Consider the following 25,238-nt stretch of genomic DNA (forward strand, 5'->3'; position numbering starts at 1 on the left):
TGACCAGGATATCAGTGCCCATGAAGACAGACTGGGGGGTGGGGATGGGGGTGTACTGGACTTCAATGAGCACACTGAGTAAGTTTCCTTTTCCTGGTTCTTCCGGTTATTTGTCTCTTTAATTGACGTGTTGAGGATGGGTGGCCAAGCCTAGCTTGTTAGGACTGTTAGGACCCAGGCTGTGACTAACTCCAGAACAGACTCAGTGACAATGTGGCTCTAGCCTCAGCAAGTGCACAGCTGCAAAGACACCACATCTGGACGACCTTTGGGATTTTGACTAAGCCTCAGAGGTGACCTCAGGAGGCAAAGTGTCAGACACAGAGAAATCACTCAGCGAATGACAACCAGGAAAACAAAACTGTTCTCAGGTAACCTGACCAGTCACATGTTTAGTGTTCTCCCCGTGACATCTGAGTGTTCAAGCCAATTCAACTTCCAAGACCAACGCTAGAGGGTTCTCAGCCCATTAAGGCCAGGAGTACAGGAATATTGGATGCTCTCTGTACTAAGAAATGATGCTGAGACTGCAGGAACAAAACCCTCCGGTGTTGCAGGTGTCACACAGGGGAGACTGCATCACACAGGGGAGACTGCGTCACACAGGGGAGACTGCGTCACACAGCCCCGTGCAGGCAGCAGTGACAACGGTAGTCTCAGCTAGTGTGTGTGTGTGTGTGTGTGTGTGTGTGTGTGTGTGCGCGCGCATCCGCGCATCCGCGCATGCATGTGTCCACTTGGGTGTTAGATGTTAACAAAAGAAGCTTAAAACATTTTTAAAAATTAAGCATCACGGGGGCCTGAGACATGACTTAGTGGTTAAGAGCATTGCCTGCTTCTTCCAAAGGTTCTGAGTTCAATTCCCAGCAACCACATGGTGGCTCACAACCATCTGTAATGAGGTCTGGTGCCCTCTTCTGGCCTGCAGACATACACACAGACAGAATATTGTATACATAATAAATAAGTATTTAAAAAAAAATTAAGCATCAGCTATGCTATTACATTTGGTTATACCACCTCAATTTGTGTAAATACCACCTAGCAATGTATTTCTCAGAACTCAAGCAATGTATGTTTTATATTTATGTATACGTATAAATATACACAATCAAGTACACATAAAAATCATATAACAGACATGCATGCAAATTCATAGGCATAGCAATCAGTAATTATATACAATATACACACATAGGAAAATTATAAACAACAAATACAACATTTATAGATATAATACATATTTACAAATGCATGTGTAATACATATATTCATACAAACATAATAATTATAGGTAGGCATAATACATACATCTAGGTACCCTTACACTTGTAACAAGGACATACATAAAACAGGCAGACGTGTCTCGGGACCCTGATTATGCAGTTTACAGAGAAGTGAAGGGGAAGGAGTGGCAGTGGCCCTCGGTAGCCCTGAAACCAGCACAGCAGCCTGGATTTAAGCATACAGTACTCTGCACTCAGTACTCTGACATGGTCTTTATGGTTGGGTAGAAATCCCTCCAGTGACGTCAGATGCATAGCTTACATTCCCAGAGGAAGGAGACCTTTGAGCGCACTCAAAGGGGCAAGTCACAACAGCCATCTTGTGAATGAGGCATCTGTGATGTGCCAATCCAGCATCCCTTGGCTTTTGCTTGGCTGCCCCTAGGCCACGGACCGCCACCCCTCTCACTGGAAACAGAAGGAAGCTGAGGCTCAGCAGTGAGGTGGGACCTCAGTGTGGCTTCTGCAGGAGAACTAGGCTGCTGTGCCACCTCTCAGGTGAGCCCTCAGAGAATGTTCTACCACCCTACGAGATACACAGCACCAGCCTCGTGTCTAGAGAGCGCTGGGCTCTGTCCACAACGACGTGAGGGCAGGAAAACAAGCAAAGACACCAACTGAGCCACCGGGTGCTACACACAGGAGAAGCAGGGTCGCAGCAGGACCCCATCCAGTAGGGAAAAGTCAAGCAATACACGAAAGCCACCTTGGGAGAGATGGCAGGCCACTTCTTTCCCTCACAAGGAAGGCTGGGGCAGTGTGCACTCCACAAACAGCCACAGGCAGCCAAAGCGCGGCCTCTTCAGGGCCACTCCTGACTGACAGCAAGAAGACTACCTTGTTCTTCACCTCCCAGTCCACAGGCCTCCTCCCAGTTAAGAAGTCACAAAAACAGTGGGAGGGGACCAGGAAAACACAGAGGGCAGGTGGCCATGGCACTCAAAGCAGACTCCTTTGAGAAGCAGAGGGAAATTTTACATTCACCTAATGACGCATCAAAGAGAAAGTGTTGATGCCAGTGAGATAAAAAAGCAGGGCACGGCATGTGTCCGAGGTGGCCTTGCTGGCATTGTTGGGACGCTTACAAAGCCACCCTGGGACAATGGTACTGACACTAAGGACAGCTTAGGTACCTTTCACCAGGGGGCCAAGCCTCAAAGGTTGCCACTACAAAAGGGCACACGGATTTTCCACCTTTGTTGGTTTGTTTTTCGAAACAGGGTTTCTCTGTATAGTCCTGTCTGTCACATCTTACTCTATAGACTAGGCTGGCCTCGAACTCAGAGAGATCTGCCTGCCTCTGCCTCCTGAGTGCTGGGACTAAGGGTGTGAGCCACCTAGTCCAATAGAATTTTCGATCTTAATGAAAACAAACAAGAGTGCACTTCCACCCTCTAGGTGAGCAAAGTCCCCAGGGGAGCAGAGCTTGAAAAAAACAGGAAGACCTCCCTACCTGCTTACACCAAGTCCCAAAGGGATGTGACGGTCTTACCTGGCCCGGGTGGACTTGCACAGAGCAGGGAACCGCCACCTTGGAAGGGAAAAGAGACATGAGCAAGGGGTTCTCAGACAATGGGCACAGTAGCCGAAGCGGGTTCCCTGAAGCCGCGGCTGTGTCGGGATGCCGGGACTCAACAGAACCTACACTCTGCTAACCCTGCTGAAGTTTGGAGCCTTCTTGAGAATTCCAGAAACAACCCTTCCTCGTTGGGGAGCATGAGAAGTGGGATCCAGAGGAGGTGGAGGCTCTGAAGGGTGGTTTCAAGTTGCCCACAGTCTTTACAGTCACGTTCAGGGATGGATTTTCTCAGCAAAATGGGCTGCTTTCTCTAGAACAATCTATGATCTGTGCATACGAAACTAAAAAGGGAGTCTGTATGTATTTATTCCTGTTGACTGTGTCGCTACGTGAGACGAGGAAGAACTTCCCTTGGACTCTCTCAGTCAGCTCACTAAAGCATCCCAGGCAAAGCTGCAAGACCTCAGTTAATCCCTCAGCTCAGAGCAGCACCTTATTGGCCAGGCAGCTGTGAAGGCTCAAAGAGAAGTGGGAACACAGAGACAGAGAATGCTGTGGCCCTCAGTTAAGTCCCTGTGGGAGTCAAGCCACTGGACTGGCTTCTCGTTCCTTTGAGAGGCGCCGAGGACCTTGCCCCCATGACCTGCCACACTCCCCAGCTTCCTCCTCGCTCTCCCACTTCAGACCCTGGTTCATTCCAGTTCTCCAAGAGTTTTCTGGAGCTGGCAAAGAAGGAGACACAAGAGGCCTGACTGGACACTGCAGTTCACAATCTGGGGCAGTAGGCAGCAGTATGACCTTGGTCCCTGGTGGGGCCATTATTTATAGGCCTCCTGCTTATCTTGCCCAGTGAGTTTCTCCAGAAACATGTGACACATGGCCACTCACCTATCGGGGACACGCCATTATTCCACCAAGATCATGACTCATATTCTTGGCAGAGACAGGGGTCCTCTGTCTTTGCACTCACCTTTCCCCCAACTACATCCTCAGCTCTTCTGGACTCAGATAGTAACCGGCAGGCAGAGAAACACCTAATTCAAATCTGTGTGTCCTTGGCTCCACATGCACATATTAAATTTTGATTGGTGGGTGGGGGAAGGAGTCCATAAATAAATATAAAGTGTAGCTTCGGAAACACAGGGAGCTGGTGACAGGACCTTATAGGACGGTGACTAAGCTGGACCAGGGGGAACCTATGGTTAATGAAATGCTATGATTCACTCCATTCCAGCAAGCCTTCAGTGGGGGCACACAGGCATCCTGGTGCCTTGTGACACAGTCACACTGGTAAGGAACGCACGAGGAACCAGGCTCTCCCTTAGAATGTCACCCGAATTCCACAACGTGGAATAATAGTCATCGCTACGCAGAAATGGCCTGAGAGGACACAGAGGAACATTAAATGTCTGTCACTAAGATGAAGCAGCCAACCTGAAGATGCCACCTACTACGTGAGTCCAACTATGACCTTCTAGAAAACACACAACTACAGAAACAGTGAAATATGAATAGTTATCAGGGGCTAAGGGGAGAGATGAGTAAGAGGAAAGCCAGACAAACGCTGAGAGCAGCGGAACTATCAGACTGACATTGTCATGGTGGGTACATGTCATTGACAACAGTCCAAACTCACAGAATGAACAACACCCAATAAACTTCCTACCTACGCTGTAGGTTGTGGACCTTGGTTAACAATGCATCGATATTGAGTCATTAAGCATTCTGCATTACAAAGACTTTTAAATTCACCAAGCTAATGTTTAATTTTCTATATGTTGAAAACTACCCTTAATATAAACTTTATCAATATTTTCAAGTAATTGACCAAAAGGATGTATAGAAGGAGTTCCTATGCCACACCAGAAACTCAAGTTTAACAACAGCCAGAGGCTGGCCATGAGCATCATCTTTAAGTCCAGAACTTGGGAAACAGAAGCAGGTGACTCTGTCAGTTTGAAGCCAGCCTGATCTGTGTAGAGAGTTCAGACCGGGCAACGACACACAATGAGACATTGTCTAAAACAGACAAATGGGGGGGAGGGGTCATATGTTTTCTGTATCCCACATCTCTATATAAACAAGTGGTGTTCAGGGTGGAGCCTTAGGACTGCAAATGAGTAGAAGTTACTCAATCAAGTTCTGAACAGACCATCTACAATCAAGGAAATGCATCAAGATGTGTCTTTCCAATGTAGCTATCAGCAGCTATCAGGACAGGAGACACCAGGATGTAAGCAGTATTTCCAGTTTCTTTTTCCTTGTTTAGAATAAGGAGGGCAATTGCCCACGATCAGAACTATGAACAGAGGCTGCCTCCCTCAGGATGCCAGTGTTCCTGGTCCATGCCAGTCTCCTTGGCACTAAGAAACACGTGGACACTCAGCAGCTCTGTGATTGGACTCCCTGGCTGCTTTTGTAGGCTCATAGGTTCCACCTTCCATCCAAACTGTCTAAAAAAGCAGAACACAGCTTCTCCACACTTCCTTCTCCTCACAGGAGTTCATAAAGCTCTAGGGTTCATTGTCATTGCTTTTCTTGTCCCTGTCACCTGCAGAAACACGTGCCCAGCTCCCCAACTCCATCTCCTGAGCATGAAGAGCCAGGTGACATAGCAAGAGTGGGCAGTTGATAAGCTGACAGAAAGAGGATCACTACCCGGGGTCCAGATCAGAATGGCACCTCATGGTATCTGTTTCTGACTCATCCCCAGTTGCAGCTCTGATCAAACACTCTGGTCCTAAAGCCCTTTCCAAATGATGGAGGAAAACGCAGGAGCCCGGGCTATCTCCAGGCTGTGCTCAGGCTATCTACCCAAGGCCATGAACTGCACTGAACACTGAGCAACAGGCACAAATGCAGTGAACTTGGACAAGGGCCCAGTGCCAACCCACCCTCAAGTACAATCCCACAGGTGTTTCTACCCAGGAATCTCTGAGCTGGGATGGCTCCTTCGGTGTATGACTTCATGATACGCACCGCCCACCCAGGGCATAATTTTTAAATATGCACGAGTCGTGAACAAGTTGCAGATGGGCGGAGACAAGAGAAAAGCAGGCTGTGCTCCACACATCAGGACACACCCTCAGGGGGCCTCGCATGCGTAGGCTCAAGTCAGCGCCATAAATATGTCCTATAAGACACGCCTGTCTGCAGCTCTTGGTTCTGAACGTATTCTGTCCTGAGCATGGGACTCTGAATCAAGGAGAACTGGTCCTCAGACAGACGAAAGACACCAGTCGGGTCCCAGTTGCCTTCCCCTCCCCCTGATGAGAGCATGCAGGGTGACAAAAGGTGGCAGCAAAGGCGCAGGTCTGGCAGCTACAGAAAATCCCAGGAGAGAGCTATAGACTGAGCTATGAGCAGAAGATCTTGGGACCCATGTCCTTCTCTTACCCTAACCCAGGGCCTCTTATATGAGAGACCTGCATAAGAGCCATTTTATGGCCTTTACTTGGCTTGGTCTGTGGCCTAATCTGTGGTTACCAAGGACAACCACAAACAAACAAGGCTGTGTCCAACCCACACCTGGCTGTGTGGGTGCCTGGAACCTGCTGATGTTGATAACCTTGTCTCCAAGCCAGCCAGGTCATCAAGGCGGAAGCAGGAGGGGCCAACAACTTTCCACTCAGGACTGTCCCAGGAGTGAGTGTGTGAACGGCAGTGTGCATATTTAAAATTCAGGGACAGGACGGAAGGTGAGTGGGTGGGTTCTATGATACGAGGCTTGCCTAGAATGTGTGATGGTCCAGCCAAATTGAGCATTTTTGAGAAATGTGTGTGTTGGTCTAACCGTCTGATTGACTAGAAATCTTGAGAGTTCTGTGAGTGAGGTCTAATGTGTGTGAGAGAGAGTAGCTACGTGTGCATATGTGGATGTGGATGTGTGTACACATGTATGTACATGCATGTCTTCTGGGAACATGTGTTTGTGTGTCTTCCCTGTGTCAGAATGTCTGTCTGTGAGCATGCTCATGTATGTATCCATGTGTATTAGTATGTCCTGAAGCTAGAACAAAAGGCAGAGCTTTGACCAACAAGTGAGCCTACCTTACAAAAGAAAGACTCAGCCACTACCAGCTGCCTCTGTCCCCTCACCATGGCCAGCAGGAGCCTCTGGGGCGAGGAGAGGACCAGGTCTACTGTGACTATGGTTCCCAGAGAGCGAAAGGACAGCCCAGTTCAAACACCCAGTCTGCAGACCCTGTCTTCCTTCTGATTCACACAATTAAAGCATGAATTCAGCATTGATTGTCATGTTTGACTAAATTACATTTCGGCCACGCCATGTCAAGAGTAATTATTTTCCTGCCAGTGTCTCTACGAGATGCATGGTTGTAACCACTACATGCTACTACATAAACAGAATAAAGGTAAATTTACATTCAACCTTTTGTCAATCATCAAAAATCCCAATCCTGTTGGGTCCCGTGAGTGAGTTTCCTAGAACGTCACGGAACTCTGGAGGAAGACGACTGGTTAACCACTACAGTAAAAGCCTGGGTGCTTGCTGGCCCCCTTTCTCGTTCGCTCTCCATGTAAGTCTGCCCGTGGGAGGGCTCTCTGAAGCTGGCATCAAGCATGAACACACAGGGATGTGGAAAGGGGAGTCAAGCCAGCCATATCAGCGATCAATCATCTAAGGCATTCAGCAAAGGCACTCAAGGGCTGGGGCTGCAGTGTGGCAGAGCCCAGCATGCACCGCACCCTGAACGAAACAAATACATCCATAAATAAAAGCACATAACTTCTAATAAATCCACCAAAAGCCTTTCAGGAGCAAGATAAAGGAACAGAGGAGAAAGGTGAGTCACCAGCTACCTCAGCGCTGAAAGAGTCATCTTGGTGCTCACAGTAACAAGAAATCGCTTTGATCCGAACAATGACTCACGGCTACATAAAACTGGAGGCAAAATTTACTTCAGCTTCAACACCAAGCCAGAAAGAAGGGCAACAATTTCCTTCATAATCAAGAGAGTGAGGGGCCGGAGAGATGGCTCCGCAGTTTAAAGCACTGACTGCTCTTCCAGAGGACCCAACCTCAACTCCCAGCATCCACACAGCAGCTCACAACTGTCTGTAACCCCATTTCCAGAGGACCCAAAACCCATGGCAACAACACCGAATTAGGAGGGTGGAAGAGATATTGTGGCTGCCTGGGCTTGGGAGAGACACACAGAGATACTGGTGACTGGTCACTGAGACCCACAATGCAATGGGGGTCAGATCACTGCTCATCTCTGCTGAGTGTAGCATCTGGGGCAGAGAAGTTTTCCAAGAAGCGCTTTTATCACTTTATAGCCCTTACAGCCTATGTCAAATATCACTGACCAATCAACTGGCCCATTGTATTAAGCTTGAGAAAAGGTAAGTTGTAAATTTTTTTATAGCCAGGATTATCACTCACTATATGCGGAGGAGGTGAATCAAGAGGGGAGTTCCTCGTCCCCATCCTGTCACTTAGCAAAGGGACACACTACTTTAATACAGTCCGTACTAGACTGCTGGGGCCACCGTGAAGCCCCATAGGCAGAAGGCTTAAACAATAGAGGTTTTTATGTCTTCAGCCTTGGAGGCCAACTGACAGACTGGCTGAGGTGACTCAAGGCTGTTTCCTGCTGCTCCCTGGCCTGTGAAGTTGCCCCCCCCATACGTGGTCTTCCGCCTCCCTACCTGTATCTTAAACTCTTCTTGGAAGGATGAAGGTCACATGGGATTAGAACCCACTCTGGTGACTTAGTTTATAAACTTCACCTCGTAAACGACCATTCCTACAAACACAATTCAGAGAGTCGGGCCGATACCTTAAGGGAGCATTGTTGAGCCAAATAGTTAGTTATTAAAGGTCTGGGAGAACCAGAGCATTCTCAGAACATCAGTCGGGCCTAGACCCCCAAGCAGCAACAAGTCTCCTCATTCATGGTGGTGACTTCTGGAGCAGTTCCAGCGCCTGAGGCCAGGGCCAGTGAATGCCAAGGTCAAGCTCCCCCCCTAAGTCTGCAAGAACAAGGCATCCACAGGGACAAGGGCATGAAATGCAGGCTGCAGCGGAGACTTTATTAACTTTCCCAAGGATGAGAGAGAGAGAGAGCCCTCTCTACCTTTGCTCCTGGGATCTCTTTGCTAGGCATGACCCTGGGATCCCTAATTAGGTTCACATTCCTTAGGAAGCCCTGTTATCCACTAAATGGCAAAGCCCAATTTAGTCTGCTCTAATCCCCATGAGAATCAAGCCAGCGGGGCAGACGTAATTAAGGCCCCAATCAAGGCATAAGGATGGGAGAAAAGGAGGGGAAATTACTGGAACTGGGGCTTTCTGTTTCCCTTAAAGGTAACAGGTAAAAATTATGCCTCTCGTACAGTTATCAACAAGTCCATCCCAGCATTCTCAGCTTTGGCTCGGCTGGCCTGAGCCGGCTGCAGCTTTTAAGGCTTCAGTATTCTGACTTCCACCTCCATGCTTCTGAGTTTTAGGAGAAGGGGTCGTGGTAGGGGAGCTCAGGTCTCCATTGGCTTCAGGCAAACCACGCAGGGCTTGCTGGGGAAGGCAATAGAATTAAAACAGCCGAATCTCGCTCTACATCCTCTATGCTCCCAACATGGGCCCCAGATCAGAAATCAAATGTAAGTCTATTTCTGTAATGAGAGTCTGAAATTCTGAAAGGACACAAAAGGGGTCCCCTCCTAGGACATCCAGCATCCACCAGTCTCAAGATCTGATAAGGACTTCAGGACAGAATCACACGTCCAGGGACAGGCACAATGGTCTGTCTAAAAGTCCAAGGTCAGGGAGGAAGGAAAGGACAAGGTCTGCACACAGGGCTCTTAGGCACACAGGAGAAGGGGCCCATCCTAGACCTTCATCATCAGGAGACACCAGAGTCCAGCCTGGTGTTTTAACCCTTGTCTTATCTCCCACACAGAAAAACAAAGATTACATGATCATGGGTAAAATGCTTTCTAAAGAACTAGAAGAAAAGCTAAGCTAAAAAACACAACTGCTTCAGGGAAACATTAATTCCTATTCTAAAGCCATTCTCCTCACTTAAAATGCCAAGGATCAAGTTGTAATTGCTTCAAAATAAGCAGACCCATTTCCACAGAAAAATCCATGCCTCAGACCATAGCCACAGTTTCCCAGGGACTTCGTCATCAGCCCTGCAATGTATCACCAGCAATCACAGCCAACAATAAGGAACACCGGCATTGGTAACTCACATTTTTGATAAATAGGAAAAGACTGCCAAGGTGCTGCACGCCTTTAATCCCAGCCACTGGGAGGCAGAGGCAAGAAGAACTCTGTCAATTCAAGGCTAGCCTGAGCTACTTAGCAATTGCTAGCTTGACCAGGGCTATGTAGTGAGAGCCTGTCTAACAACAACAAAAAAAAAAGAAAGAAAAGAAAATGACTGCTAACTAGCTATGTGACAAAGAACCCTGTACTATTTCCATCACGCCCACACTCGTGTCAGTTTTTGTTTCAGAGATAATGGCACTACACAGGGTCTTTGCAGAGTCACTCATTCCCCCATCAAGAGTTATAGATGGAGAAATGGCTCAGCGGGCTCAATAGTTAAGACCACTGGCTGCTCCTGGAGAAAACCAGGATTCTGTTCCATAGCACCTACCTATAACTCCAATTCCAGGGATATCTTCTTCTGGCTTCCTCAGGCACTGCACAAACCCGATATGCACATGCTAGCAAACATACACAAACACACACATAAACTAAAAACGAATAAATCTGGGCTCTTTTGTTTTTTAAGAGGCCCCATCTAGACCTTTCTTTTGAATCTGATGTCTTCCTGGTTTGTCCTGTGACCTGTCATGACCAATGAAATAAGGCAATTTAAAAACACTTCTCTTCCTCCTTCTCTTCTTCCTCCTCCTGGTCTTCCTTCTTCTCTTGGGGAAGTGGAAGGGTTAAACTCACTCTGAAGCCAAAGCTAGGCTCAAATTCACAGCAATTGTCCTGCCTCGACCTCCTAAGTGCTGGTGTGTACCAATAAATATGGCAGAGCTCAGTCTTAAGGACTGCAACACGGCTTCTACCCCAAGCCCACCCATGGATGCAACCAGCTGCAATTCTGAAAGGTAGCCAAAGCTACCAGGTGAAGAGACAGGCTACAAAAGGGCACACTGGGCCATCCAGTCTCTAGTAAAACACTGAGAAAGACCATGGGGATGTCCCCTTGCAGGCAGCATCTTAGAGACAGAGAGATCCATCAACCTATCACATCTCCAACTCTGCTTGAGTCTGTGGTCTCAGCCTTCTGTCATTTATTAATTCATTCATTCACACACTCATCAGCCACAATGATTAACCAAATACCATATTTCAGGACAGCGTACCCAACAGTTGAAAGAAATTGTAGTGCCTTCAGGAATTCAACTTAAAGCAGGATGCTAAAGGAAACTCTAAGACATTTTTGTAGAAAATGTCGAAGAATAATGTAATGTAAAATCGATACTTAAACAACAATAAATAGCTAATAACAGCTCAATCGTCAAGAGTACAGAGTGCTCTTAAGAAGGATCCGTTTCAGCACCCGTGTTCCGGTTACTACCTCTCCAGTTCCATGGGATCCTACACCCTTCTCCTGGTATCCTGGTTTCTGTTGGCACCTGCACTTATATTTACATAAAATACATATAACAAAAAATACGTCTTTTTAAAAATTAAAGTAAAATTAACTATAACTTTTATATCCAACTAGCTAACTTTTCGTTTCACATCTACATATTCTGCAAACACCAACAAATTCATACCATGTGACATTACCCTACCATCTAACCACACACACACACACACACACACAACCTTGCTGATGCTGTCTGTCACTCTGTTCCCGGGCATATTACACCATAAAGAATGACCCACAAGACCCACCTCTGCGCCACCTGATCAGTACTCCAGGCCTAAGATGTCCCCCTTTAAAGGTGTCCACAAAGAAACTGGAAACGAAGCCCAGTGCTGGCCTAGTAGTGGAAGCTCTGCCTTTGAGCTCAGCACCGCAAAATCAACAGTAAACAAGGTGCCCTTCACCTCCCTGGTCCTGACCCCATTCACTGAAACACCTTCAAAGGTCAGGCCAGCCAAAGGGTGAACTACCTCCAGAGCTTTTTAAATGCAAATGAAGGAAATTTACAATAAGACTGGAATTTCAGATTTTACCCAACAGTCTACAGTCCACTCACTGGGCTCTCCCAAGCCTTCCAGACAGCCTGGCAAGTATTTATCATTCCTAAGATCCTGCAAGCAGGGGGTTGTTTACAGTAACGGGAGAGCTAAAGGGGGGGGGGGGGAGCCTCCTATCCTCCTCCCCATATCCCAGCATGCTTGACCCGTGCACTGCTTCATTCAGAAAGTCTAGGGGAATTTTCAGGTGAGTCAAAAGTCTGGAAATATACAAAAATGAGCTCTGTCATCTGTCCCTGGGAGGGAGGCCGAAAGAAGCTCTGGGGCTATTTCTGTGCTCAAGGGAACATGGGGGTGGCCACTTCCTGAATCCTGGCCTAAAATTAATAGCTTTACAGAAGTGGCAAAAAAAACTTGATTTTGCAAGTTAAAATTCTGAGGACTAAAATGTGTACTCATTTGGACGCTGCTGCTTAAAAAGGAGGTGGGGGGGGTTCTTCTAGTAAACCTCACCCTAAAAAGTGGCTGGAACAGAATATAGCAGCAGCTGGACCCTAAACAGAATCAGCCAATCTCAGGGAAGGTCACCCTAGAGACACCACAGTCATGACCCAATAAGCTGGCTGTCCACAGGCACACAGGGTCCACAGCACAGAGCAGCGCTGGGAAAGGGGGCTACCCGGAGGCAAAGTGAAATATTTGGAAGTCTTACGGGAATGGAGCCTCCCCCACCCAAGGATAAGCCTGTAAAGCCACCATGAAGGTGTCCTGCCCAAACAGGACAGAAAAGTCCTGCTAGAGGAGGAGGTCAGAACGTCTTTCCCAGGCTAAACTTACGCTCTGAAGGACAATGCTGGGAAGAGCCTCTACTCAGAGATGGAGCAAAGCCCTCTCCCCCAGCAACTGGACCAGGGGGCTGTTCTTAAGACGGTCAGAACTTCTCTGAGATGTGTTTCCTTGGGGAGCACAGTGATGGCTCCCACAGTATCTTTAATGTGTAAGAAGAACATTCTGATGGCTTCCTAGCTGGATGCTGCTCGCCATCCTGTGCCTGAAGGGAAAATCTCCCCAACGAGAAGAGAAGGAAAAGCGAGGGGAGAAGTCTCCACCAGCAGGGCTTCTCGCCTGTAAAGAGGATGAGTGGAGTCTGGGGAGAAAAGGAACAAGATGTGTCAGTGGACTAGGAGATGCCATGGGCTTAGAAGGGAGACAGCCATAATAAGCAAGGAGAAGGCTAGCCCGAACCAAGGAGACATAGGACTCCCACAGAGGAAAGCCGGTGTCAGCAAGAAGACAGTCTTCCTGAGACCAGAAAAGCAAGAGGGCTGGGAGGCCGAGAGCTAAGCATAACAGCAAGAATTTCCCAAGCTGATAATTGTTAGGTCTCAAAGCCTGGGACAAATGCTGAGGTGCCTGTTTAACATACCAAAGCAGATCCCTTAGTTCCTACCTGTTACAGGGCAAGGCTGGCAATACTCTGCCCCCTACCCTAAACTTCTCCTGCCCAGGGGCTGGGCTGCCCTTCCCCCAGAGGCTCTTCCCTATAGAATCCAGACATTTTGGTTATTCACCCCTTTGGTACCTTTGCCCTGTTGGCTGCTGCCTCTCATTCCACTCTCTCCCTTGTCCTTTCCCCACATGGCCCTGCTCAGTCTAGACACATCCACTCCGGGCTCTCCCAGACGTGTCTGCCTCTGGCTACACCCTCCCATATATCTACAGTAAACTTTCTCCTCCACTGTACCTAGGAGCAGACCTCTCCTTTCGTTTCCTTTCTCCTTCTTTCTTTTTTTCATTCAGTAATGAGTACAGGAATATGAAAAAGGCACAGAAGCCAGCCAGTATCATCCTTCAGGCTCTGCACCCAGAAGATGTAAATCTGCACCATGCAAGCCCAGTCAGGTCTCCAGAGAAAAGTGAGAGACACTGGGGACCATACAGCAGTATCACCCATAAGCCGGCTGGCCTGGAAAACTAGGATGCAGACTGGTCCCCGGGAAGAGTAGAGACATTCATATGCATAGCAGGAAAGGATACACATGCATGCACACACACACTGGCACTGAATAAAGGAAAGGAAAGGAAAGGAAAGGAAAGGAAAGGAAAGGAAAGGAAAGGAAAGGAAAGGAAAGGAAAGAAAAGGAAAGGAAAGGAAAGGAGAGGAGAGGATGTGACTGCTCCTAGGTGTGGTGGAGGAGGAGAAAGTTTATTTGTAAATAAAAGGGAATGCATAGCCTGAGGCAGACACGTCTGGGAAAGTCCAGAGTAGCCTAATGACCCTGAGGCGTGTGAGAGGGAAGAGAGGGAACCAGGTGCAGCAGTCAGGAGGCCAAAGGTACAAAAACGGGCAGGTAACCAAAATGTGGGGAAGGACAGCCCAGTCCCTGGGCTGGAAAGTTCAGGATAGAGAGTGGGGTGTTCAAGCCATACCCTGTAACAGGTAGGGAGGGACTGAGGGATGTAGGGAAAACCTGGTGGTCAGGTCTGCTTTGCTATATCAAATAGGCACCTCAGTCATTTGTCCCCGGTTTGAAACTTAATGCCCATGGACAAGGACGTGAATATACACATATACATACTTCTTAAAGAAGGGGACAGAGGCCTGCTCTTCAGGAACTTGCAGCAAGCCCTAGCATGCACCCAGGTGAGGACTCTAATCCAGGCAGTCACTCTGGCTGCATAACCAATGGCCCAGGAGCACAAAAGCCTCCCTGTAAACAAACCAGAACTGACCATGCAGACAACAAAGCAGGATCCTGAGGCTGAGGGAAAATGGCAGTAGGCCAGGTGGGCAGTCCCATAGCCAGTCTGACAGAGGCCCTGAGATGCCACAAGCCAGATCAGGGTCTTTGACAGTCTTCAGAAAAAACCTCTGACTGAGACCTAAAAGAGATAAGCAAGCAGCATTCTCAAGAACTGAGAAAGCACACAGCCCTTTCCTACCTAAATGCACACTTTTAGGGTGCTACTCATCCCCAACACATGGCTGGAAGTGTCGGCTAACCATGCCTCAGGAAAGTCCTTCAGCTGCTGCACTGCAAGGGTCCATGGTACCTCCAGAGCAAGGTTCTCAACCTTCCTAATGTTGCAGCCCTTTGATACAGTTCCTCATGTTGTAGTGACCACAACCATAAAACTACTTTTGTTGCTACTTTATAACTGCAATCTTGCCACTGAGCCATGTATCAGTTCCTAAGACCACCGGAAATAGGTGTTTTCTGATAGCTGTAACCCACAGGTTGAAAAACGTTGTTTCAGAGGAACAAGAGAGAGCTCCCCAAGAAGCCACAGGCCTGGGCCAGCTAGGGGGCTGAAGTCCTCTTCCTAAGCCTCTTGGGAAGGTGTTCTTGCCTTAATTTCATAGAAGAAGACCAGACTAACACAGGTAGAATTAGAATTCAGACCCAGGGTTTTTATAAAGGTCCTCAAAGTTCTCGAGATTGCTTCATATAGCAATACATGGGAATTTCCACTTTACAGTTTTGTTCTCAACAGCAACAAAAAGTCAGACCAGAACTAATGAATGGAACAACCTATCACAAAATTCGGGTAGCGAAAGATATAACCAGAGGGCAAAACATATTCACCAAGTATCTACATTTGAGGGACAGCTGCTCACAGCTGTCTTGAGTTCTGTCCCCCTACTCTAGAACCAAGACATCCAAGACCCAATGTCCTACAATGTTCTGTGGAGTCCCAGGGCAAGTGGTCATGTGCTTGTTATTCTCGTCACACACACATGCATGTGCACACACATGCACATACACACGCACACACATACACACACAAGATGGCATCTGTTTTGATAATTGCCAGTGTTCTTCCTTACTGGTAACAACCTGTCTACAGGAGGTCAGGTGACATCTACTGCCTTGAACCCTTCCACAGTTACTGTCACACAGACACCCCATCAATGGTCTACAACCAGAATGGATCTCAACCAACAATTATACTTGCTTGAAATGGTCAAGCTGTAAGGGTCAGCAGGGAGCCTTCTTCCTCAGATGCCATTGAGAGAAACAAGGATGGAGCACAGTTTCGCAGGGAACTTCACCAGTTCTAACTCAAAACAAACCTACCTGCAGCTATGGTGTGCCCTCGCTGACATCAGCCCATTCTCTCCAGATCCCATCAGGGGCTGTAGGAAGGTAGTTCCTCAGTGCGAAAGACTCTAAGAGTCCTCAAGATTCACAGCCTGACCCAAACCCAGTGAAGGACACAAAGGGCTGACGCCATCTCTATACCAGACGTCCAGCTTCCTGCATACGGGCAACCACAGCCAATAACAGATTACAGCCAAACAGCCCTATTAAAGAGCAAATTGGTACAGATTCACTCCAGAGATCTATCTAGATCTATTTTATCTGTTACAACGCAATGCAGACTGACAACTTCTGAAGAATCAAAACAGTAGTTTTTGAAATCCCGGTGTTAGTTTAAGGCAAATGTAGTATCTCAAAAGAGTACATAGCCCTGCGTCACTTCACAACAGGGATGTGCTCTGAAAAAAGGGGTGACGCAAGACTGCTGCTGTGCAAACACCACACGGTGTTTGCACGACCAGGATCGCTACAGCATCACCAGATGACGCAAGCTCGCGGACCACCATCAGACACACAGCCCACTGTTGACCAAAGCATCATTATGTGGTACACGCCTGCCATAATTCCTTTTCGGCCCATTGTTGGGGCAAGGAAAGTAATCCTCTACAAACACTGCTTAAACACAGAACCTTGTTGAAGAGCAAACATGTCACCACAAAGTGACATTTACACTGCTAACTACACAAGACAATATAGTCCTTCTTACCGGTCTGGCCACCCATCATAGCCAGCTTCAAAGCCCTTGGTTAGCCAGTGTGGGGACTCACACCTATAATCCTAGCACTTAGGATAGGGGAACTGGCATGAATTTGAGGCCAGTCTGGGCTACACGGTAAGTTTCATTCCAACCTTAGTTAAAAAGTAAGACCAGACCCTGTCGCAAAAGAAACCATAAGACAAAACAAACAACAGCAAAACGACCTTGGTTTCTTCTCTCTGTCCCCTTCCAGTGAAGTTCCAGAAGTTCACAATCAAAGGCCTTGCCTGGGGCTCAGGTTAAATTGTGTTTAAAAACTTGAATCTTTACACACAGGGCAAGTGCTGACTTCGAGGTGAGCTTCCCTAGGGGTAGACCATCCCCACTTCTCAGAAGAGCCCTCCCTCTCAGGAACAAAGCCCCCAGCTATCAACATTTCAATGAGTTTCCTCAACAAAATGGGTGAAAGGAAGTCAGGGAGGAGAGCCTCCCTGAAAAAGGCCCACCTGGGAGAGACGAAAGTGTCCTTCCAAGGGCAAAGTTTAAAGATCCTTAAGGCTATTCTCACACCAGTGATGACTTGGAGCAAGCAAGATACAGATGGACAAATGAACCGTTATCATCCAGACTAGAGGAGCCAATGCTGCTAAAAGAAACTAGACTGTAAAGCCGTGAAAACATCAAGAGAAGGTATAAAATGGATGGAGAAGTTAAACCGATCTGAACAGTTTGCCTGCTCTAGAACTCTAACGATGTAAAACCCCAAAAAAGGCAATATTATGGAGACAACAAAAAGACTGGGGGTCACCAGAAGTCAGGAGAGGAAGGGAGCCAGTGAGATTTTTAAGGCAGGGTAAATACTCTATATTATACACATTCTGTACTTTACATTTGTCCAAACTCATAGAATATGACTCATGGTTTAAATACGAAATATCTCCAACAGGCCCACATGCTGTGTTCGGCTCCTGAGCTGATGGTTGAGTTGGGAGAGATAGAGGAAGCTTCAGAGGATGAAGCCACGCTGAAGAAAGCAGGGCACTGGGGACCTCTGAAACATATGCCAGTCTCTCGTACTCCACTTCCTCTCCACCAGAAGGTAGACAGTGTCTCCTTCACATTCCCCCACCATCACGACCTGGCCCACAGTCAACGGAGGGAGCCAAGAACAGTGGGCTGAACCTCTAAAATCAGGAACCAAAATAAATCCTTTCTCGTTTAGATTGTCTAACATCAGGTATCTTTGTCACCGTGATGAAAAAAGCAAAGGAAAACAGAACACCAAGAAAGAGTCCTATTGAAGAATAGACTCTGGATGGTATTGATGCCTCAGGTGGACACCATCCGGCTACAAAAAGAGATGATTAAGGTGGGAGAAGTTGTGCAGAACCACAGAGAATTCTGTCTATGTTCCCTTCAATTTCACTATGAATGCATAAACACCAATTAACTTCAATGGCTTCTAAAAACAATTGTAGAAGGAGGCTGTCAAACTGGCATCTCGGTGGCAGACCATCTGCTGAGCAAGGACAAAACCCTGCATCCCCTGCTCAGGACATCCCCCCACCCCACACACACCAGCTTCCCTCTCTCTAAAACACCAAGCACACACACTGCAGCAATGCAGAGAAGCGTCTCTTGGCAGACCACGGCTCCCAAGTGGTCCTCACGGTGGCGGCTGGAATTGTCCTGAAGTCAATGCTGTCTGTACCTGGGCCCTGCTCAGCATCTGGCTAGAGCAAAACTCAGAAGTGTTTGTTTATTGAATTGCCCAGCTTAAAATTCAACTTCTTCTATGGCTGGGACAAATGGTGGGGAGTCAAGTGGAAGGATGCTGGGTAAATGGTGAGTTGGCAGCATGGGGCGACCATGTCTCAGGGAAGTGCCATCACTTTGGTTCTGAAGCTGCCATCTTCAAGAACAGAACCACCAGCCAGGAACAGAAGCCCTCAGTGCCATGTGGCAATGAAACTGCCATGCCTGAAGCTTCAGCTCTTCCCTCTTACTTCTGGGGAGCACTGACTGACTTACATTCTTCCTGAGTATACACCACAAGCCAGTTTCATAAAAGACATTACGTGTCTCACGTCACTCCTACAACACTGCTATAACTCTGTTATTACTGCCCAACCCAGCTTCAGATAGACACAACCTCAGAATGTATATCAGGAAACAGGCAAACACACACACAGCACAAGAGCTCAGCTCCTAACAGTTTGGGGCTTTCAGTTTTGTTGTTTTAATGAAAAATGCTTTTGCTTGATTTTTTTCTTTGTTTGTCTTTGTTTTGTTTTGTTTTTTTACTAAGTGACATTGACTCGTTTTCCTAGGAAAATATCTGGGTCCACCCCTTCTACTCCTTAGGGTAGGGGATTAGATGGACACCCTTATCTTCAATGGTAATGCCCAAGCAAACACCGCCAGTTCATTCTTTCCTGAATGTTCATGGTGTAGAAACCCGCCCCAGTGGGGAATCACCTGGACCCTGCTTCTGTCACAGTAGCACTGTCTGGTGCTCTGGGGCCTGAGAAGGGTAAGTCCAGACACAACACAATGAGACAGAGCAGGGACAGCCACAACTGAGGGCTTAACATGCCACAAAGTGAGAACTCGTACCTCAGAACGTCACCTGTTCCTCAGAGACATACCTCTCTGTGGCAGCCCAGTCCTGCGTATGACGCTGAGAAGCAACAGGACAGAGAGACACACACTAGCCCTGTCATGGCCTCTGTAGAGGACTGGGCGTCTTGGATGTGTCAGAGACAGAATGAAGCCAGGCAGGCAAGACTGAGGATGGCCTAGAGGCTGAGGGTTCGATGGAGCCTTGGCGCTAGGGACTGGTCCTTTGTGAACTAAAGCAGGGGCTGATTGCCAGGACCCGATGGCTGCTCAGTGCTGTCCCAGGTGTGCTCCAGCTCAGCTAACTTGTGTGCAGTCTCCATGGGGGAATCTCTACTGATCCAGGATAATAAAGTGTGACTCAAAGCATGGGCAGACACCAGAATAGCCGATGTCCGTGGCTGCCACAGGCTGCAAAGACCAGATCTGTTCTTGTTCACTTCTCGGGGACCATCCCCCAGGCCCTCTTCTTCTTCTCTCTTCACAACATCTGCTTTCCTAAAACTTCTGTACTTCTCCTTCCCTTTCCCCTCATGTCAATGAGTCAACTGAGGGCAGGGAAAAACCAGGTCACGAGGCCCAAACAGCTCAGGGGCTGCAATGAATCAGCTGAGCACCCGGGTGGCAGGACCGTGAGATCCCAAACTCTCAAAGAGTTTTCTCATCGTCTCCTTGACTTCCACAGGGCTCACACACAGTGTTATTGCACTCGGTGTCTAAGAGAAGGCCATTGCTGTGTGTAATTTAAGCAGTATCGTCCATCTGTTCCACACAGGGGGAAACTGAGGCTCAGGCAGACCTACCTCCGTCATCCAAGTCATCTTAGAAACAAGCAAACAGACAAAAACCCACTTCAAACTTAGTGGCTTCAATGACAGGAATTTATGGTTCACGGTTCAAAAGGCTGGACACTCACTCCAACAACGAAGTACAAACAGGCTTAGTGCTAGGTAGGGATCTCCTTTCTGGATCCCCATCACGCCTTCCTGCAGTCTCTATTTGATGGAAAGGGAAGAAAACTCTCCGGTGTCTCTTTGAAAAGGGCACTAAGCCCATCAATCATAAGGCCCCAGCCAACAATACCTATTACCCCCCAGAGGCTCCACCCCCCTAATGTCATGATGCATATTTCAACACATGACCCTAGAGACACAGACACAGGACCACGGAAGGTAGACTGGCCTACTTTCAAGCCAAAAGCCACAAGGAGACCAAGGGCCAGGTCTCTTCCTCTATTAGCCCACACAACCTGGAATGAGGGACATGCTCAGGAAGATAGAAACCTCATCTACCATACTAGGGCTTCTATGTCTCCTCACCATGTTTTGTCTCCCTACTGTGACTCGCTCTTCTTTATAGAACCTTTCCTCCACACCCTCGGTACTAATGGATCAATCACAGGCACAACAGATACCTAAGACTGTGGCGTTAACCGAACAGAGCAGTGGTCATGGCATTTAACTCCATCACACGTCGAACACACGCTGCAGGGACCCTCAGGAACCACTGAGGAGGGTACATGGGGCACATGTCATCGTGTCAGTACAAGACAGACGAGGTCTAACATGGGAGCCAAGTCTCAACCTTCACAAAGCTTTCCGATTTTCCAAACCCGCATTCAGGGAGGCTGTGCAGTGATCCATATACACAGCAGTAAAGGCCCAAAGCCAAGGAGTGAGATCTAAAGACACAAGCAAGGACCCCGAACTCATAGAAGTAACGTGGGACAAACCACACTCCAGTTCCTGAAAGAAATGCTTCCCAGCCACTAAGCTCTGCTGGGCTGCTGAGAATTTATGGTTCTCAGTTCCGTAACACCACAACTCTGTGTGTGGAATGAGAAGGTGCTTTGTTACTACTGGTGGCATTCTCTCATGTTATTCAAAGCCATATTAAAAACTTTTTTTTTAAAGAATGTGGATACATTTCCCCCTGGCAGGCTCTGATAGGAGGAAAACCTATTCATCTCTCAGCAGACCGCCAACTGCTGGGCTTAGCAATGCCATATCAGTTATACTTAAGACTGCTGGATGATGCTTTGAAGTAGTCAGAAATGGAGAGAGAGATGGAGGCTCACTGCTGCAGCTCAGGTCAGAGGTGACTAGCCTAGGATTAAAGTCAGGGGATGGAGTTGGTGGCAAGAGAAGCACTCAGCCCTTGGATCACACCCCCACCAGTGACAAGACATGCGCCCTGAGAACAAGGGCCACCAAAAGAGACACACCACTGGAAAGGCACACTGAAGTCCCTGCATGGGAAGGGAGCCTCTCCAAGTCAGATCCGCTACCGAAACAGACCAGCCCCACTCAGCACTGCATCCCCCATTCCAGGCGCCACTGCAGCACGGTTCCTTTGATCAAAGGTGGGTAGCACACAGAAGCGAGGCTAAGATAAACCAGGGTCAGAAATCAGTCCCACTCCAGGGCAGTGACCAGGTGGAAGAGGACCTTCTCCAACACAGAGCTGAGGGAGAAGGGCAGGCAGAGCTGCTCCATGCTACCCCACTGGGCTTGGGAAAAGCTTCTGAGTGACCTCAAGAAAGGGAGGCAGAAGGTGAAGAAGGTAGAGGGTGCTGGTCCTAAGCTAGCTTAGGCATCTAGCAGTAGCACTGAGCAACCCTCTCTGCTCTCTGCACGTTCTAAATATGCCCATAGAAGACTTAAAAGACAAGTCATTCATTTCTGGAAAGAGCCCTAGCGCTAAGACCATTCATTTCCTGCCTCTGTGGGGGTACTTCTGTGTATGTGAATACACGTGCCTGTGGGGGCACAGGGCACATGGGTGACTGTGCGTACACATGCATGTACATATGAACAAAATGAGTGTACTCACGTGGGGTATGGTGGTTTGAATAGATATGAACCCCAAGGACGCAAGTGTTTGAATGCTTAACCCCTAGGGCATAGCTCTAATAGGAGAGGTGGTCTTGTTTGAGTGGGTGTGGCTTACTGGAAGAGGTGTGTCACTAGGGTTGGGCTTTGAGGTCTCCTAAGCTCAAAGACAGTGCGCTTCCTGATGCTTTTAGATCCCTGCTCTCAGCTACCCCTCTACCACCAAGTCTGCCTGCTGCTGCCATGCACTGCCATGATGATAATGAACTAGACCTCTGAACTGCAAACTAGCCCCAATTAAATGTTTTCTTTATAAGAATCGCCATGGTCATGGTATCTCTTCACAGCAATAAAAACCCTCAGACATGGTATGTGTACACATAAATATTTAGTGTGTGTGTGTGTGTGTGTGTGTGTGTGTGTGTGTGTGTGTGTGTGTAGAGAAACTCTGCCCTTCCTGGTCCACACATTGAAAACATGTATGTAAAGTTCATGGTATCCTTAAATTTTCCACCAGAGCCTCTAGTTCAGAGGCTGAAGACAGGATGGAGATCTGCGAACAGCATGAACAACATCAGCAGAGCCCATCTCTCTCGTCCTACAGCCAGAGGGACGGACAGCTCTCCAGAACCCCTGACAGTTTGACGGTCAGCGAGATTTTGAAAGGCTGGAGTCACACTGACGAGCAGCCTCAAAGCGAGGAAATCCAGAGCTGTAGGCACAGAGAAGGGAAAGAACCATAGCCGCAGCCTCGGCACCTTCCTTTCTAGGCCCCTCACTTGTCTGCTCATCACAGGCGAGGCAGCTAGGCCACAGCAACCAGGGGACCACCTGGCTCTCACGCATGCTGGGGACACAGACACCAGGCCTAAAGATGCCTACTCCAGGTTGCCCAGGTTTTCACCAACCACAGTGAACAACTAACTACCCTCAAAGTTAGCCAGCATGCTCCTCTAGGCTAAACACGCACCCTGACTCTGTCTCTGCACCTCTACCCCATGAATAGATGGCAACACACAGAGAAAGTCGGGATCACTCAACGCCAGGAAGGAGCTGGTGGTATGGCCATTGTGAAAAGGATGATTGAGGTCTTATCTGAAATCGAATTCTTCGGAATTATTTTCTATAATTAAAAACATGGATTTCAAAGCTCTTTCGGTTTGCTCTTGAGATGAAAGTTATATGCCGCACTCCTGCCGGCCGGCCTCTTTCCAGCTGGTGCCAGTTCCTTTCCCCGCTGCAGTCCAAGGGCCGCCCTCCCCCTCTGCCCATCAGTCAGTGCAGGCCAGCTCCACCAGGAAGTCCCACGGGAAAGCCATGGAACGCTTACCTGGGCTTCACATTTCTTGTGGCAGGAATACTTGCAGGCTGGAAGAAAGAGAAAGAATGTCTGTTAGTCAGGCAATCTTAGGTGACGCTTGCCAGGTCTCCCTCCTTGAGAAAGTTTAGCTGGCAGCCTGGGGAGGGAGGTCTCTCCCTGACAAGAGGTGGCTGGACACCGAGAAGGCAAACAGAGACTAAGGTGAGACCTAATAACCAACCGCATTACAGCTATGTGGTTGAGCACGGGCTCGGCACATACCAGGACTTGGATTCAGTTCCCAGAGCATGAAAAAGAAGAAAAAAGAGCGAAAGTTCAGTCAGTCGAGGTAGAAATTTATCAGGAGTGGGGTCCTAAGTAGACAGGTTTTTGAAAAGGTTTCATCCAGTCAAGCTGAAGAAGGCAAGTAGAACCAGGGGAGCAAAAGTCCTCTGCGCACACGCACACACAGAAGTTATAATTTATCCCTGGGGAAAGAAGAGGAGAAAGAAGAAGGGAAGGAACAAAGCCCCAGGCATTTATTTGACCAGAGCCCTCCCAGGAGGGAAAAAGTCACGAGGTCATTTGATCTTGAGGTCATTTGGTCTCGCAGGTTTTCACTTCCGGGAGACCTTAGCAGGCACTGTCAAAATAAATTCATGTCTAAATTCCCACAGAGGAGTCCTTCAACAGGGGCCATTATGTGAGCAGAGCGGGTCCTGTGTCATGGGAGGCCCCAACAATGCAGATGGGGTGCTGGAACCAATGTGGATTTCACAGGCCCTACCCTCTGGCCCAGAGGCAGGCCACAGCGGGGCCTCAAGGAATAAAAGGCCAGCAGCAGCAGCATGGTGCAGTGACAAGGCCAGACATGGGAGAGAGGGCAGGATGAGGACGGTGGGAAATGAAGCGACTGCGTGTCAGCCCCCCACAACCACTCCCGGGGGCACCACAGGGGCCTAGATGCCTTCCCCAGGGCACCTGCCTGAGACTTCCTGTCTGGGCTCTATTTCTCCAGCAGGGCTGCCCAAGGCGAACCCTAGGACTTCTCGGGACCCCTGTCCCCCGTCACAGAACTATTAATGTCAAAAGGAATCCTTCATGGGCCCTGCTTTCAAACTACAGAGTAATGCCCCAAGCAGAAATGGGCAGAGCCCAGACAACAAGGCCTCAGAGGTCAGAGAGACAGAGGACCAAATCTCAGCTTGGGGCTGTGAGTCCAGGAGCTGGGGAAACCTTTCACCCTGCCTTCTAGACAATACTTAAAGGTTCACAGAGGGTTAACTAAGGCTGAAACAGAAAAACATGCCCAGGGCCTAGGAGTTTGTGTACCCCAGGAGTTAACGACCTATTTAGGTCTTTATCTGTGTGTAATCTAGATTTTTCAATCGTCTGCCCAAGCTTCTGAGATCTGTTAGAATACATACCACAAATATTGATTCTTCATCTTCTAATCAGCACAACACAGGATTGTGATCAGGGATTTCGCAATCAAGAAAGATTTCCACTGGATAACAGGACAACCACAAGAGTTTCAAAACCCAGACAGAAGCCCGCCCAGGCAGAGGACAGCGGCAGAAAGTACTAAGGTAGGTGGGGCAGCACAGCCCAGGAGCAGCTGATGACTGGGTCAATCACATGACAGGCAGCCTCTGAGATGACCTTAATAATTCCAGCCCCATGCACAACAAATCACCACTGTCTGCATGTTAGAGCAAGACGGCGGTGGGGATGCTGTGTGATT

At 48.3% G+C, this 25,238-nt stretch overlaps 1 protein-coding gene across 7 annotated transcripts in view; it reads right to left on the minus strand.

Annotated features, from left to right (window-relative positions):
• Tns3 (tensin 3) overlaps positions 1 to 25,238 on the minus strand; it is a 232,056-nt gene that overhangs the window by 151,509 nt on the left and 55,309 nt on the right. For 4 of the 7 annotated variants that reach the window (XM_075944307.1, XM_075944310.1, XM_075944309.1 and 1 more), the window contains 2 exons: positions 23,525 to 23,562; positions 2,779 to 2,817 (listed from right to left, as the gene is read on the minus strand). Coding sequence is in view for 1 of the 7 variants with exons in the window: in XM_075944309.1 (XP_075800424.1) it covers positions 2,779 to 2,817; positions 23,525 to 23,562 (77 nt within the window). In the remaining 6 variants the exon portion in view is untranslated. Of the gene's footprint in view, positions 1 to 2,778; positions 2,818 to 10,433; positions 10,601 to 23,524; positions 23,563 to 25,238 lie in introns of those variants that run through there. The other 3 variants (XM_075944312.1, XM_075944308.1, XM_075944313.1) reach the window with 3 other exon arrangements.

This window comes from Microtus pennsylvanicus, chromosome 12 (assembly GCF_037038515.1).
Source record: "Microtus pennsylvanicus isolate mMicPen1 chromosome 12, mMicPen1.hap1, whole genome shotgun sequence".
In the NCBI taxonomy this organism is placed as follows: Eukaryota; Metazoa; Chordata; class Mammalia; order Rodentia; family Cricetidae; genus Microtus; species Microtus pennsylvanicus.